Source organism: Labrus mixtus, chromosome 5, assembly GCF_963584025.1.
Source record: "Labrus mixtus chromosome 5, fLabMix1.1, whole genome shotgun sequence".
NCBI classification, from domain to species: domain Eukaryota; kingdom Metazoa; phylum Chordata; class Actinopteri; order Labriformes; family Labridae; genus Labrus; species Labrus mixtus.
Genome location: NC_083616.1, coordinates 783,098 through 800,000, shown reverse-complemented (window position 1 = coordinate 800,000; position 16,903 = coordinate 783,098). Strand labels below are relative to the sequence as shown.

At 45.7% G+C, this 16,903-nt stretch overlaps 1 protein-coding gene across 3 annotated transcripts in view; it reads right to left on the bottom strand.

Moving 5' to 3' along the window:
- cux2b (cut-like homeobox 2b) overlaps nt 1–11,398 on the bottom strand; it is a 102,331-nt gene extending 90,933 nt beyond the window's left edge. For 2 of the 3 annotated variants that reach the window (XM_061037214.1, XM_061037215.1), the window contains exon 1: nt 11,167–11,398. In XM_061037214.1, the coding sequence (XP_060893197.1) occupies nt 11,167–11,229 (63 nt within the window). In that variant the 5' untranslated portion in view covers nt 11,230–11,398. Of the gene's footprint in view, nt 1–10,405; nt 11,070–11,166 lie in introns of those variants that run through there. The other variant, XM_061037216.1, reaches the window with a different exon arrangement.
- Nucleotides 11,399–16,903: the final 5,505 nt, after the last annotated feature.

Genomic DNA, 16,903 nt, shown 5'->3' with positions numbered 1-16,903 from the left:
AACTCACAAGGTGCTCTTACTGTTACATCTTCACATGAGCAGCTCAATCACTTCAGTATCTTATTTTTATTTTGATGAACTTGATGAAATGTTTTTGTTTATACGGAGAGAAAGATACTTTACACGCGCACTTTAAATGATGTCCATGTCCTGAATTTATTGATTAACCTTTTGGACTTGGATATATGGATTGAACCCCATCAGGACAGGACCTGATTGATTTTACTCCATATCGCAGCGTTTGACCTTGAGGGCTGACTCAGTGTCCCGCTGTTTGGAGGACGCTGTGCAGGAAAGGTTGGATCATTGAGCCGTTTTCTTTAAGGGTTGGGTTTGAACATTCACGTTTATTTATTGCCTTTACATCTACTGTACGTCATTAATGTTGATTTACACAAAGTAGGCCCTTTCAAACCCTCACACTGACAAGTTTGGGAGAATTTAAAGAGGACATATCATCCCCCTTCTCCACCTTTTCAAACAGTCCCCTGTGGTCTAAATGAAACATCTGTGCTGTGCTTTGGTCAAAATATAACATGAATCAAACACCAGAGGAGGTTTGTGACCCTGTATAAACCAGCTCTCTCAGAACGCTCCGTTTTGGTGTGTGTGTCTCTTTAAATGCAATGAGCCCCCCTGAGTTTTCCCAGTAGACATCACTCTACTCTGGGCGGCTGTGGCTCAGTTGGTAGAGCTGCCGCCTCTCAACCGGAAGGTCGAGGGTTCAATCCCCATCTGGGCAACATGTCCGATGTGTCCTTGGGCAAGACACTTAACCCTGAATTGCTCCCGCTGCTTCGGTGGCGGTGTATGAATGGCATTAGTTACTTCTGATGGATGATACTACATAGCGACCACTACCATCAGTGTGTGAAAGGGTGTGAATGGGTGGGTGTGACATGCGGTGTAAAAGCGTTTTGAGTAGTCAGAAGACTAGAAGAGCGCTATATAAGCTCAAGTCCATTTACCATCACTCCTCTGTGGAGAGGTCCATGGGTGGAGATACCAGGGGAGGAGAGGGGATTTTTTTTCACCAGAATCCCACTGTGACATCACAAGGAGAGCACATTAGAAACAGAGCATTTTTCTCTGTGTTGTAAGACTTATGCAGACCACAAACAAAGGACTGGATGGGTTTATTTCACATGTTGTCAGTAGACACTCAGGTTACCCAGATATATGTTCAGAAACACTGTAGAAGTGGATTTTTCATAATATGTCCCCTTTGAGAAGCAGATGTGCGACAACGAGAAGCACTCTGAAGACGGATTATCTGCTCATAATTCTGCCTGTGTTTCAAGTCATAACGAGATGTCGTCAGCAGCCTCAGAGAGGTTCTGAACATTAAGTTTATGGCCTTCTCATTATTTAACATGTTAGGGTCTCCCCACAGCCAGATAAAACTTTGACGGCAGTCTAACAGCTAGCTTGTTGGCTCTCCACTCCTACTCACCACTTGTGCAGATGCAGATGCAGATGGATAAGAGTAGTGTCTTTGGACTCTCACTGTAACAACAGAGAGACGACTCCACCTCTCTGCTCTGATGTGAATGTTCACTGAAGTCCTACAGAGGAGGATCTGCTGCAGCCGCTGCCGTGGTGTTGTTGTTGTTGTTGCAGATATGCATGATGAGGCCAGACCCCTGTGTGGACAGACCAGGGACTGCAGTGGTGCAGTGGTCTAAGCGAGGCCGTTTCCTGCCTCTACATCTGCATACAGTAAAAAACAAACATTCCTGTAAATAAAGATGGCTGTCCAGCAGCTGTCTTCCCAGCGACAGTCGTATTGACCGTAGTAGTCAGATGCTCTGCTGATTAAAAATTGATCCATTTTGAAAAATCTAATCAACTGAATAGGATTCTTTCATACGTTGGGCTGGGGTGGGGTTGGGTGCTCTTGCTGGGGGTGGAGGGGGTTGAGCTGCTGCTGACACAGAGAGGCAGACCTGTTATTAACCCTTGCACCTCCACGCAGCCCCCTGCACCCTGCTCCCCCAGTTCATTTCCCCCCCTGCGCCCCGGGACTAGACATGGCCCAGACGGTCTGAATTATTCAGCAGGCTGAGAGAGGCTCCGGCCACTTGGCCTATTAATGCCTGCCAGTAGAGGCTAGTGGCTCTAATGGCCGGTCCGGAGGAGCCCCAGCTCCCAGTGGAGGAGAGGAAGGCTGCTAACGCTAGGCTGCAGGGGATGTGAGAGCGAATTCATCAGGGGGCTGAGGTCGCAGCAGGTTAATGATGCCGCACGTCTAGACGGACGCTGGACTCACACCCTGCCCAAAAGGCAGAGGGGGGGAGGGTGCTGAGAGGCAATAATATGTTTTATCTCTGAAGGTGAACCAGCTCTGCAAGATTAAGTCTCATGGCTTTTCTATAAAAGAGCAGCATTGTTGACTTAGACCATGATCCACATGTGACTTGAGATCCCCCCCTTTAAAAATAACAAGTATCAACAACAAGACCTTATGTTATGTTGTTAAAGTCCAACTTTTTATTATTATTATAGGCTAAATGAACAGGAAGTGCAGTAAGTCACATTTATCAGAAATGGATCAAATGTTCAGACATCCCTGAACAACATTCATAATGGAAAGATTTAAAAAAGATTGTCTACACAACCCAACTCTGATTACTCACAACTTCTCATCATGGTTGCACAAACAATCCCAACATCTGGAGAGGGCCCTCCACTCTGGCACAGAGTCACTCAGTAATCAGGGCATCATCTCCCCCAGAGAGAGAAAAGGGGGATGAAGCGCAGGATGCGACTCTCGTTTGGGGAGCGGCTTGGGTTGCCATGCAGTGCATCACCTAGGTGATCGCGTGCATCAGAGGACGTTACCATAACAGTGACGAGCTTCTAGCACAGATGATCCAGACAACAACAACATGCAGAGAACATGATCTGCATGGCCTCTACCTGAAGACTCTCACATGAAAAGTAATCATAGTGGCAGCAGAACAGTCGGCCATCTTTCACTGTGAGGACAAATACATGACGGCGTCCAGGCACAGGGACCAGAGGAAGGTGTTCTTATTATCATCCTCTGGATGTAGAGCACTTGAAGGTTGACTTCTTTGAGTGAGTGGTGCTCGATGAGTCTGATGAAGCAGAATGACTTCAGCCTTCAGCGGGTATAAACCGGACCGCACCGACACAATGCTCGCTCTCCCCGTCTTCACCATCTAACGGCGAGCACATTTACTGTTGAGGTCAACGTCATGTGCCATGATTGAACCAAACCCAAGGGCATCCCGCAGAGGCTAAAGAGGGGACACACCCCCCGCGCCCATTTACACAAATGCAATTTCCCAGCTCCCCTCACTCAAGGTGACCAAGCACATCATTCAGAGATACATTCAGGGAAATGATCCTGATGGCCTCATCGCTGCAGAGACGCTCCCACGTTCAAAACTAGTCAGAGACGAGAGCTCTGTCGATGAATCCATCCAGACGTCGGCGCATTAGCAGCACATGCATGGAAATTAATCTTACAGAAACACTGTGTCACACTTTAAATATTGGTAGTGCATTAATAGTCAATGGGATGATTTTCATAAAGCGCCCAGCTGAGAGTTCTTTGAAAGATAAACACTCCTGTGAGGTCTGCGCAGACTTTTCTGCAGGAAACCCAGAAGACAGCTGCCAGTTTGCATTCATGTCCCCATGTTTGTCGAACAAGTCGACGCCCCACCTCGACCAACTTTGGTGTTCCTGAGGCGTACTCTTCTCCTCCTGCTGCATACAGCAGAAGCCTGGAGCAATGTTTAGCTAAACCTGCCGGCCTACGTAGGCAGGGAGAGTCCCCAGAGGGCTGAACAATCAGACAATTTCAAGATCATGAAGCATTAAACCAATCCCGGCAGGGTACACTAATTAAACAGCCGAGCCCAGCACAGCCAACCAATCCCCACAGAGCAATTAAATCCATCCCCTCTAAAACACTGTGGAACCTGTCTGGGGAAAACTGCCGAGGAGTGTGAGAGAGAGAGAGAGAGGAGCGAACGCGTTAGAGATGAAGAGGGGAGGGGAGGAAAAATATCATAAAACTCATCTAGAAAAAAAAAAAGAAAAAGAAAACGGAAAAAACTATAGGGGGAATGCAGCAGGAGGCTAACAAGGGGAATGGAAGAAGCAGCGTCTCAATTCAGTTCTTTGTTCTTTTTCTCCCTTTTTTGCATTAAGATTCAAAATGTCTGTCTGTTTTCTCAGCTGGGGAGGTGGGGGGGGTGCTATGTGCATGTTTAAATGCAAAGATAGTGACCCTGTTGCGATGAAAAGTTGCATATTTAATTAAGATTACAAGGTCTGGAGAGCACTCGTGAGACTGAGTGGAGAGACAGAACAGCCTCAGGGCCGATATTACACACCGGCAGAGCTGCTAACACAGTCGCAAAGCCTAATCAATACCCCGCTGCCCTCCACTACCACAGCACATGAACAGGTGACAATGGAGGCATGACATCACTGGGCTTTTCAGGGAACAACAAAATCCAAACAGAGACAGGGTTTGGGATGATACTGTAGCAATCACACAGCTGATACACAGAACTGTTGACATTGGATTGCAAATGAAGAGGGCGGGATCTTTACCCTTTTTTATGCTCTTTAGCTCCCTGGAGAGGCCTTGAAAACAAGGGTATTTAAGGTGGCGCTGAAAAGGAGCCGAGACCGCCAAAAGGTGGGGTTGAGATTTGAGCGACTACAAACCCAAAGGTGCGGACAGAGAGATAGACTTGCTCTTTTTTTTTCTCTCCCCGCCGAGGCGCTGTATAAATCACAGAGGCCCCAGCTTCACGTCTCCACTTCCTGTTCCTCTCCATTAAAAATGATAAACTGTACCTCTTGAAGCCACTCGCTCGCTTTAGGGTCCCAGTCTGCACCTTCCCGTTGAAGAAAGCGAGGAGTGCGCAGCTCAGATTTATTCCATCCCCTCCCATTGTTGGGGATGAATAAGAGAGTAATTAACTGTGTGGGGGGAGCAGCTGCACAACGACGAGACACCGCGAACACAACAAGCTGCATCCATCTGCTTTGGCCAGAACACACCTTTAGTATTATTTTGACAAATAAGAGCACGTCTGCTTAGTAATAACAAACGCTGGTTTAATACTCAAAAGACCACCAAGAGGCCGTCTTCTCCCTCTTAAATGAGAACAAATGGGGCCTCACAAATGGCCGGCCTGTAAAACACTCGTACTCCTCTAGTCTGGTAAACACGCTGTGAGCAGTGGCACATAATAAGAGCGCCCGGGATCCCCCAAAGACGACCTGGAGAAGGTTAGTGAAGCATTGATCTCAGGAGTGTGCCGAGGCCCAGGAGCACCCTTCACATACACACACACTCTACATGACAACCAACATCAGAACACGAGGCGGCGTTCACAAGCCTGGCAGTTTCACATCCAGGGAAAAAAAAAAAAAAAAGGTGTGCTTTCTTTTTTTAAGTCATGAAGGACAAAATGGGCCGTGGAGAATGAAATACAGTGAAACACTGCCAGATACAACTGAGAGAGAGAGGGAGAGAGAGAGAGAGAGGGAGAGAGAGAGACAGGCAGAGATGGAGAGACAGGGCGAGAGAGAGAGAGAGAGGGAGAGAGAGAGGGAGAGAGAGAGAGAGGGAGAGAGAGAGAGGCAGAGATGGAGAGACAGGGCGAGAGAGAGAGAGGGGGGAGAGAGAGAGAGGGAGAGAGGGGGGAGAGAGAGAGAGACAGGCAGAGAGAGAGAGAGAGAGAGAGAGAGGGGGGAGAGAGAGAGAGAGACAGGCAGAGAGAGAGAGAGGGAACTAGGATTCATTGAAACCAGTAAAAAGAAGAAGAAGAGAGAGGTTCTCAATATGTCTGTGTTGCCGTCAGACGGTCAAAACAAATAAAGCCGAGGCCGCGGTGGAGAGAGGCTGAAAGTTGCTGAGCCTGAGACTGTCTGTCAGCAGGGAGAGAGGACACAGCTTTATACCCGTGCAGACGAGCCATTACCTCTCCCCTCCTGATGCTTCTCGCCTGCATCACTGCGAGGCGAGAAGAGGCCGCCCTGCCACCGTGGAGCTGTCCTCCAGCAGACTAATGTGTCCCTGAAGTTTTGTTAAAGCTGCTTATTTACTCCTGCAAAGCTATTCGGCTCCAGCCCAGGGGCCGCTATGAAGAATCTGGCTGTTCTTACTATGAAGCACTAACTACCAAGGGGGGCGCTCCCGCTGAAACATCGAGGGGGGGAGGGGGGGTATTGCTTTTTTGGCAAAATACTTCTTAAAGAAAGAGACACAGCACGGCTCCAAGAAGAGGAATATTCAGGCAGGACAGAACATGAGGATAATGTTATAATTCTTATCAGTCATGAGCAACAACAGATCAATACTGTAAATATAGTGAGTCCACATTACGTCATTTATCTGAGCCGCGCTCGGTCAAAAGGCCGAGTAATGGTACACCCTCCCATCTGGAGGTATCCACTCATACAGAGGTCTCTGAAATGTCTCTGTGATGTGCTTTGAGGGGCTCACAGAATTAAAACAGTGAACAATAAATTCATTTTTGGGGATTTAAATCTAGTCCCTAGGAAAACAGTTCAGAGGAGCTTCAGGTTCTAGACCTGACCCCCCCCCCCCCCACCAGGAGTCATCCACATGTTACAAACTCCCCAGTAAGCAGGTAGTAATGTGAGTATGAGGAGGGGACAAACCTCAGCCCAGAGAGCAGTGTGCTCACAGTCTTTTTCTCACTGCACTCAAACTAAATTAGAAGTCCTGTGTGCTTCATTTTGCATCGTTGGTTTTGGAAAATAAAGGAAGAAAGCACTCCCTGACGCCGCCTCGAGAAGATGGTGGAGGGGACAGGGTCGCCCTCCTATAACATCCTCTCCCGCCCGAAGTCACAGCTCACCAACGTCTCTCACTTTCTGTCTGTTTTTACGAGCCGATCATTCACAGAAAGTTAGAGGACGATTAATGCAGAAAGGTGATGTGTATCATGACGGCATCGGGAAGACACAAACTGCGACGCCATGATGTGAAGAAGAGGAAAGACGAGGGTGTGAAGATCTCAGACAACACGTGTGTAAGAAGCTAAGCTGAGCGCGTGACAGGATCGCACTAATAGAAAGTGAAAAAAAAGATGTAGTGTGCGTGAAGCAATCCTTTAATATTAGAGCTTTCAGGATATTTCAAGTCGCAGATGGAGACAGTAACATGCTCACACGGTGACTTATCACACAGCAGCACATCGCCCACTGAACACAGGAGCACGGGCAAAGCAAAATGATTGGATAGGTATGGAAATCTAGTTGAAGGAAGGTCAAAGTGATTAAGCTGACGTTAATGACAGGCCTAGTCTTCCTGTGAGAATGCTCACCGTAGCTGTCTCTAAACCCATTTGTCATTCTGAAGCATCTGCTTTGAAGTCTCTACCACTAATGCTACACGGAGAGGTTAAACAGCTTAATGCTCAAGTCTCTTTCTCTCTCTCTCTCTCTCTCATGTTTGCCTGCGTTTTATGTACCAGGGTTACAGCTGCACCATTTCACATCTCAATCTGCCCCACATAGTCTTCTTTCTTATCTGCTTTGTTGTCCCTGTCAGAAAGACATGCCCCACCCATCCACTCTCACAAGTAGTAGTGAAGGCATGTTCAGAAGTGTTTATATGACTCAAAGCAGTGATGATGATGATGTGGCTTTAACATTTAAACACAGCTCTTGATCTGCTAAAGAGCTGACAAAAGAAGACAAGTGTTGAGAAATGAGATAATGAGCTCACACAGCAGCCGACGAGGAGGTCAGCTGGAAAAATACTTTTTATATCAATCACAGCATATGAATTAAAAAACCATACAGTCACGCAGACGCCTGACTGACTGACTCGCCGCTACAATGACATTACGCTGATGCAATTGACATTAACAATATCAGCAAACAAATATGTGAAAGCATGAATGAAAGGGAGACAGAGAGCCATTTTCACAGCCAATTTGAGATTGCAGGGTTGTTGTGTGTGTGTGTGTGTGTGTGTGTGTGTGTGTGTGAGCTACTGGCAAACAGCACACAGAGCAGGCTGGCAGCGGAGGCAGCCAGGCTCACAGGCTGCAAAGCAATTTCACTGTTTGGCAATACTGTTGTCTCTGTGTGCGGATTAGAGCTGACACCAGAGCAACTGAGTCATGCTAAATGTAGTACAATCACAAGCTTTTGTTCCTGATCTAAAAACCCCACACTGCCTCTTAGATTCATGGAAGAGAGAGTGGAAACAAGGCGGACACAAAAAAAAAAACAGTAACAAATAAGCAGAGAATTATTTCTCCGTATGAGCGCAGCGTTGCAACATCGCTTAAAACAACAGAGGGATAGAAGTAACTAGTAGCAGAGGCACGGCGCCCGACTTTTCTAAAGTCAAATTAAAAATAAAGGCCTTTTGGTCGGCTTTGATGATACCCTGAAAAAATACTGTTTTTTCTGAAGGCAATTAGGACAATTAAAGGTTTTAATGTGTTTGATAAATGATGAAAAGAAAAGTTCATCTGATATAACTGAACAAATCCTCCTCCACCTGCTCTGACCATCTCTCTCTCCCTCTCTCTCTCTCCCCCTCTCTCTTCCTCCCTCTCTCTCTCCATCTCTCCCTCTCTCTGTCTCACTCTCTCTCCTCTCTCCCCCTCTCTCTCTCTCCAGGTACTGTATTGGCCCAGAGTTGTTTTTTGGGGGGCCTGGCAGGACCTGGCAGGACAGACCCTGACCCGTCCTTTTCATGCTCGCCCACGGAAATGCCATCTGGCTGGTGTGAATGATTACCACAGCAACGGCCGGGTGACCTGCAGCCAGCAGGAACCAAGGTCACTCCACCTCAGCGCTTCGCACTTTCCCTGCCCTCTTTTCATCTGCCTGCAGGTGAATTATTCATCCTGTACAACTCGCAGGCACAAAATCTGCTGCACAAACACGAGAAGAAACAAATAAAACCTGCACACTCAGTTTACTGATATCTTGTAATGAGAGAATAAATAATCCAGCGTTACATTTCTGTTCTGTGAGGCCTGACGTGCTGAAAGTGCTGTGATGGTTTGACACCGAACGAGCTCTATAAATCACAACTAAATAAGTGAATTCTCTGATTTCTGATGCATGTTGTCCCGTCACATTAAAGTTACAGGTATGTTTGCAAACAGGAGAGTTACTGATGTTAATCACAGCTGCTGACAAACAGAGAAAATGATCAAATCTGTGCAGACCAGGAGACATTCTCAATGTTTCAAATGCAAACTTCTCAACACGTGCATGCTCCTAATGCGCTTCTAATTCTAACCTTCTGTGACTTACAAAGATAAACGCACAAGGCGTGCTCTTCACACCTGCTGATTCAAGACCGGTGCTTTTTCTCTTCTGGACTTTGACGTTGTAAATTCATGTTTTTAGCAGTTTTATCAAATAATCAGTTTGCACGATTGGTCGATAGTGTTTTACTTTTTGTGTTAACAATATCAGGACTATGAAAATCTACAGTCCAGGAGGGCTGCAGATGTTCCTATATCTCCTTTATTTTATTCACTTTGTCACATTTCTTTCATTAAGCCGCCTCTACAGACAGACAGAAATCCACCGGCCACACTCCTGGTGTCACAGGGAGCTTCATGACAATGAGGTCATCTGAGGGGACACGATGGTTTAGGATTATTGTTCTACATGAAGTGCCCGCAGACTAGAGGCCACCTTGTTTTTATTCTAAACCACTACATCACTGCTCATGACACTGGGTAATGTCTCGGGCATCCTTAAGGGGCAGTTCAGATTTAGCTCCTCCACTCCTCACTCACATTTAATGACAAAAAAAATCCTTGAATGTAAAGCCTACATGTTAATGATCACCGTGAGGCTGATGTGATCCTGAGAGGATGCGGACAGAGGACGCGACATGAAGCCGACACAACAATAGCTCCCCCTCGCCCCTCATGGATCCCGTGCTGCCCGGATGAAAGAGAGGAGGTCCAGCGGCCGGGAGCAGGAACAACACCCGACGAGCACCATCTGATTCCTCCACCTGCCATGCTCCTGTCATCTCTCATGTTACAGAACATCAGTCACACGGCACAGACGCTGTTGCCCTTGCGCCGGCCGAGGCTGATTTACAAACATTAGCGGGGAATACAATTACACAGCCCCCCCAGCCGAGCAGCCCTATGCGGCTTCAGGAGAGAGGAGAGAGGAGAGGAGGAGAGGAGGGAATGAGGGGGGAGTGGACACTGAAATCAGCGGTTAGCTTCCTCAACCTTGTGTTTTGTAACGTTTTCTTCCAGGAATAGCAGCGTACAGCCTGCCAGCACTGAGGTTTAAAAATGCAACTTTGAGTGCAGTGGGTGAAGCAAGAGGCGGACATGCAATGCATACTGGGACTGTGTGGTGACATGTTAAACAAACTGCTCACCTGACACATCCTGCAGGCTCTTAATCACACACATCTGTTGTCTTTGAACCCTCAAAGCTCGTCTGCTCTTTATGATAAGTAGCCTCTAACTGGATGTAGCCTATGTTGCACTTCCTGTGTGTCGGCTACACCGTCTCTGAATGTGCACAAAACCCCCGAACACATAGCCCGATTATTTCGCATTAAATGTCTTTATGTCCACACAATAAACTTTCCCGTCCACAAAAATCAAACTTCCCCAACATGCAAAATTCTTCATCACACACAAAAAAAAATGTGTAAAAAAAAATTGCAAGAATTGTACTAAAGCCTACTGAAAGATGCAGCAGCAGCAGCAGCAGCAACGCGTCGGTCGTCGACAACAAACCGCATAAAACATGAAGCTGGGTGAAAAAGTTACAGCCTTCGTCCACGAACAGAGATTGAGGGGCGCATTAAAAGTTTCCGGACGTGTTATCACGGCGGTACTTGTCGCGGACAATCAGCAGGAAAAGAGTCGGAAAAAAGAGCTCGACTGGCTGTAAAGAGCAGTGCTGTCCGCGGTGCTGATCCCAGCCCGGCGTGGCTAACACAGAGGCTGCTCCACCGCTGATCAATGATTGAACTGAACAAAGGCAGAACACGGATCAATTTCTAATAACTATCAATGCAAACGCCGCCAGCTTCCGCCTCACACTCGTTTAAAAAGCAGAAAAGAGGACGCAGAGTCAGGAGACGAGCCGCTGCGGAAACAAGTGCAGAAAGGTGAGAATAGCACTAACCTGAAGCCGCCGTAGATCAAATTTCTTCCAATATTGAAACATCGATCCTACATCGGCGGCCATCTTGGGGGATATTGAGGAGATTTTTTTCAGCGGCTGCAATAAATATGTGGGCTGGATTCCCCCCTCGTTAAACAACGTTTACGATCACAGGTCCCACTTTAAAAAAAAAACACACACACACACACACACACACACACTTACACACCACATAACGCAGAGACTTTGCACGAGACTGATTCAAAAAGTGTAGAGGATTTTTTTTTTTTTTGGAGAACTGCCCACTGACTGTTTCAAAGTGAAGAGCAAAGTGTCTCCCTGTCTGCGTCCTCCACATTTACTGGACAATTGCACTTGATTATTTTTTTTTTGGTGAAGTTATCGATAGTGACGTAAAAAGCTCCCGGTTGATCGATACCGTCTGCAAAAAAAAAAAAAAAAAAAAAAAAAAAAAGAGGAAGGAGGTTGATGTGTGGATTAGAGCAGGTCAGGGCATTTAGCCAAGCCTCCCTTTCTTCTTCTTCTTACTGTTTATTCACAGAGAGCATGATGGGACACATTAAAGTAAGAGACACATATTTAGAAAATCACGTTAAAATGGATATTAAAAAGCAGCCATAATATTTAAAATGTAAACATGACGATTTTAAAATAATGATCACGTCACAGGTATGTCATGTTTATTCTTCTTCTGGTGTCTTATAAGTGTTACAGTAATTTAAATTAAAACAAACAGGCTTTAAACTCTATTTGTAGTTTTACTCCACTAACGCAGCCCCGAGTTCAGGGTTATATTTACATGTCACATTTCATTTTAATAGATTGAAATCTTCTTTAAAGGCTCACAGACTGTGTGTTAATCATTTAAGTTGAATTGTGCATTCGTATGAATAGAATATAAAATGCATGAAATGATTTGCACACACCAGAGAAAAAAAATCAGATTTTAGATTTAAATAATCATTATGTACGATAAAAACATATTTAAACAAGTGAATGAGAGTTCAACCCTCATACCTTGTATTTCATACTCCACTTAATAAAGCACGAGACTGGTGTTCATTTAAAATCACTGATTCTGTGTGCTGAGTGCTCACCTGCGCCCCCTGCTGACGTCACACAGGTAGTGCGCAGAGAGGAGCATTGAGTCCTTTTTTCCCCTTCACGTTATCTTTAACACTCACTGAGGTTGTTTACAGAAGCAGTGGTTAAATGCCCGGCACACATCCTGGTGATAGTGAGCAGGTCTCACCCTTTAAAGATCTTAATATTCTCAGGGATCGTACTTTGAGCTCCTGCGGACACACACACACACACATCCTGACACCTGAGGGGGGGGAGAGAAGGAAAATTATTAAAAGTTTAGCGTATTGCATTTTATTTGTGGCTGCAGGGTGTGCAGCTGAAACGCAGGATTTCAGTATAATAAGGAGGATAGTGATGTGTCAGAAGATCAGATTTAACATTAAATAAGGAATACAGTTTTTAATTTTACTCATTAAGATGCTGCCGTCGACAACTATAAGAAATGTCTGCTCCCTGTTTAGTGAAGTGACATCAGTTATTGAAACGTGAATTATCCAAATTAAAGTGTTAGCCTAATATTAATGAACGAGGAGAGGATGTGATCAGTGATTAATAAACTAACTGTTTCCTGAAATGATAAAACTCTCTGATACTCTGACAATGACTTTACTGTCATGGTTTAACCCCAAGTTGCTCCCACTGCAAAATGAATGGACGAACACTGGACACAAACTCGCCTTGGACCCCCTACCTACAGAACGCACATATTATACTCGCACTGCGTGTGTCCTCGCCTAGCAGAGTTGCACAACAGCACATGGCAACTCACAATCCCACAGCACGTATTTTAAAACACTTAATTATTATTTAAGAATACTATATTAACCCTTTCTGCATGGTGAAACTAAATGATGGAACATTGAAAGTGAGGGGGCGTGGCTTTTAAGGGAGCACAGAGGGGAGGGGGTGGGGGGGTGCAGACGCAGCACTGAGGGAATGCTACTTTCAAAATAATGCTAGTTTTTTTAAATGACCAACCCTGCCTTTAAAGTGTGTCAGTTCTGAAGCAATTGTCCGCCTCACCTGTTTGCAAGTGGCGCCTCTAAACCCGGGAACAAGCTGCGGTCCTGTTGGACAGTTCAGTACGTGAGATGATTAGTCCAGGGGCTCATATTTTGTCTGCCAGGCTTGTGAATGAACATTTTTTTAAAGATTTATTTTCAAGCTTTTTGAGAGAGACAGAGACAGAGAGAGAGAGAGAGAGAGAGAGACAGAGAGAGAGAGAGAGAGACAGAGAGAGAGAGAGAGACAGAGAGGGAGAGAGAGAGAGAGAGAGACAGAGAGAGAGAGAGAGACAGAGAGAGAGAGAGACAGAGAGAGAGAGAGAGACAGAGAGGGAGAGAGAGAGACACAGAGAGAGAGAGACAGAGAGAGAGACACACAGAGAGAGAGAGACAGAGAGGGAGACAGAGAGAGAGAGAGAGAGAGAGACACAGAGAGAGAGAGACAGAGAGAGAGACACACAGAGAGAGAGAGACAGAGAGGGAGACAGAGAGAGAGAGAGAGAGAGAGACAGAGAGAGAGAGAGAGAGAGAGACACAGAGAGAGAGACACACAGAGAGAGAGAGAGACAGAGACAGAGACAGGGTGGGGAATGACATGTGGGAAAGGAGCCACAGGTTGAACCCGGGCTGCCCTTATCCTACATGGGGCACGCGCACTAACCACTAGACTACCAGCTCCCAAATCCACATTTGGTAATGTTACAGAATCCCAGGGACTCATTCAGTTCTGTGCTTCTGAATTCGTCTCGAGTCCAGCACGTTCACCGTCACTAACGAAGCACCGTGGGCCTCTCCCGGTGTCCTTACGACCCTGCTCTAATTAAAACACGACTCTGAAAAGGATTACCTGAGAAGTAACGCATGGTTCTTTAAAACGAGGACTGTGGGCACATTAGGGAAATTATCCGAGACTGTGAGAATCATTGTTGTGATGAGGTCACAGTGCGAACGCTTTCAAATGATGGGGACTTTTTAAAATGTTGGCGGTATCTCTGAAGGAAACAGCAGATCTGTCACGGGTGATAACCTCCTATGAACCTCACGGGGCCTAAAAATACACCTTCAACCAAAAAGGTCAACCAAACAACTAATCAGAGACGGATCATCCGTAAAGAGATACAAACAAAGATACATAAAAGAAATACAGACAGATCTATAAACACTGCAGCAACTAGATGTAAAGAGGGAGACCCTGTGTGCTCGTTTAAAGGTTCACGTGACTGATGGAGACACCGTATCAGACTCATGACGTCCGTAAGAATCTGATCAAATATAAACCACTTCACTCACGACTCACGAGTCTGTCAGGGTTGGAGAGACTTTGTCCTTTCATTCAGACTGTGTAAATGTTTGATCACTTTCATGACCATATCGGGCCAACACAGGGGGAGGGGTCTAGACTGAGCAGGTACACGTGAGTCATCAGATTTTAAAGACATGTCTCTGAATCCACGTCTTTTATTTTATATGTCTTGTGTTCATAACTGAGCTCTTTTCATGCTCTTCTCTTTTATCTGTAACTTCTAAAAGCCTGCCGTGTAAAGGTGATTTAACAAATGAGCATTCTGCTAGGAACACCAAGCAGTGTGTCTGGGCCTCGTGCATGGTTCAGTGTGAAATGGAGTAAATTACCTTTATTATATTTCTAGTCATTTTAAAGACTTTTACTCCGCAGGTCACACCTACACATTCACACACTGATGGTAGAGGCTGCTGAGTAAAGAGTCCATCAGTATTAACTCATCCATTCATACACATTCACACACTGATGGTAGAGGCTGCTGAGTAAAGAGTCCATCAGTATTAACTCATCCATTCACACACATTCATACACTGATGGTAGAGGCTGCTGAGTAAAGAGTCCATCAGTATTAACTCATCCATTCATACACCGCTGACGAAGCAGTGGGAGCAACATGAGGTTAAGTGTCTTGCCCAAGGACATGTGGCTGCAGGATCGAACCCCCGACCTTCTGGTTGAGAGATGATAGATAAACACACAAACACACACTCCTACACAAAGCAGCAACATTTCCTCCGTCTATGTTTTGGTCCATGATGGTAAAAGCCTCTTGAAGTTTTATCATGACATGCTGTGTCTTCTGTCCTGCAGGGGGGGTGGCTGTGGCTCAGTGGTAGAGTCGGTCATCTCTCGACCTGAAAGTCGGGGGTTCAGTGTCTTTTCGAAAGACACATCCAGGAGCTGGTGTTTTTAGCATTTTTACCCGGCCTTGTTCTCGGTCTCAGACTGGGTGGACTAAATCAAGACCGGTCAAGACCAGCACTGATCGGCTATTTCTCCAAGTCCTCACTGTGATTAGAAGGAAAACTCCTCTTTTTAAAAGAATAAATAACTTCAACTCATTTGTCGTTTGATTTTTATTCCCCGGTTACGGCCACAACCTTCCAGATGTTACGGTCTGAGTGACACGCCCCCTAAAAACTAGATGAGGATTTTGCTGTGATATTTATGGTCTTGATCCTGACTCTGTCTCACCCTGTCTTGGTCTTGGTCTTAGTCTTGGTCTTGGTTTTGGTCTGAATCCCTATATGTCCTGGTCTTGTCTCGGTCTCGGAGCACTCTGTTCTATGTCTTGGTCTTGGTTAGTGTGGTCTTGACTTCAACACTAGCAGGATCTGGGGATCGAACCCTCGACGACCGACTCTACCAACTGAGCCACTGAACCGCCCCTGTACACTGGTGCTGAGTTATGAATGTTACTGTATTTCCAGGTACAATCCGAGTCTGCAGCCCGTTCCTTAAAGGCTCCTTATGACATGCAGAGAGTCAGAGTCACACACTCACCCAAACACTTTTTAGTGTCGATGGAGGAAACTCTGCATCTGCACGTGGACTGTGTTCTCATTCATCTTAAAGTGATTAGTGCACCGTGTGGAAGTTAATTCAAATATTCATTAGAAAGTGTGATAATGTCTTGCATTTTTTATGAATAGAAATGATATCAACATAATGAAATACCTCGTTTGGATGTTTAATTCCCAATGATTCAACCGGCTCACTCTCAAAGAGACACAGAGCATGAAGCACGGTGTGGGATCAGCGTGCACAACAACTCTTTAAACATCACAGTGAGCTTGTGAAAGTGAGGTGAACAGAGCTTCCTGGTCGTTCAGACGTTGAGTGCTGTGGGGCGCTAGCACTACCTACTGGACAAGAGAGGTAACTGCATCGCAGAGAACCTGAGGTGTGAAATACGACGCTGATGTTTTCATGCTTTATTTCAGGAGTCATATTCATGTCTGCTCGTCAGACATAGGATAGCATCCTGCAGGGTCAGAGGAGAGGGAGTTAGAAAGGGAGTTCCATTTTTTTCCCAATTTCTATTTATTCTTTCGTTTTTCTGTGTACCTGTGTGTGTGTGTGTGTGTGTGTGTGTGTGTGTGTGTGTGTGTGTGTGTGTGTGTGTGTGTGTGTGTGTGTGTGTGTGTGTGTGTGTGTGTGTCATGTGTGCACATGGCCCTAGAGGTTAAAGACATACTAAAATCTATATCATAAGTATATAATGAATTCCTGCTGTTAAAATACTCTTCATTTCTTTAAATTCCTGTAAGATTCCATTTAAATTAGGTTCAATTATTTTTATTTTGTCTTAAGTCTTAGTTTTTATCTTTCAGTAAGACAGACG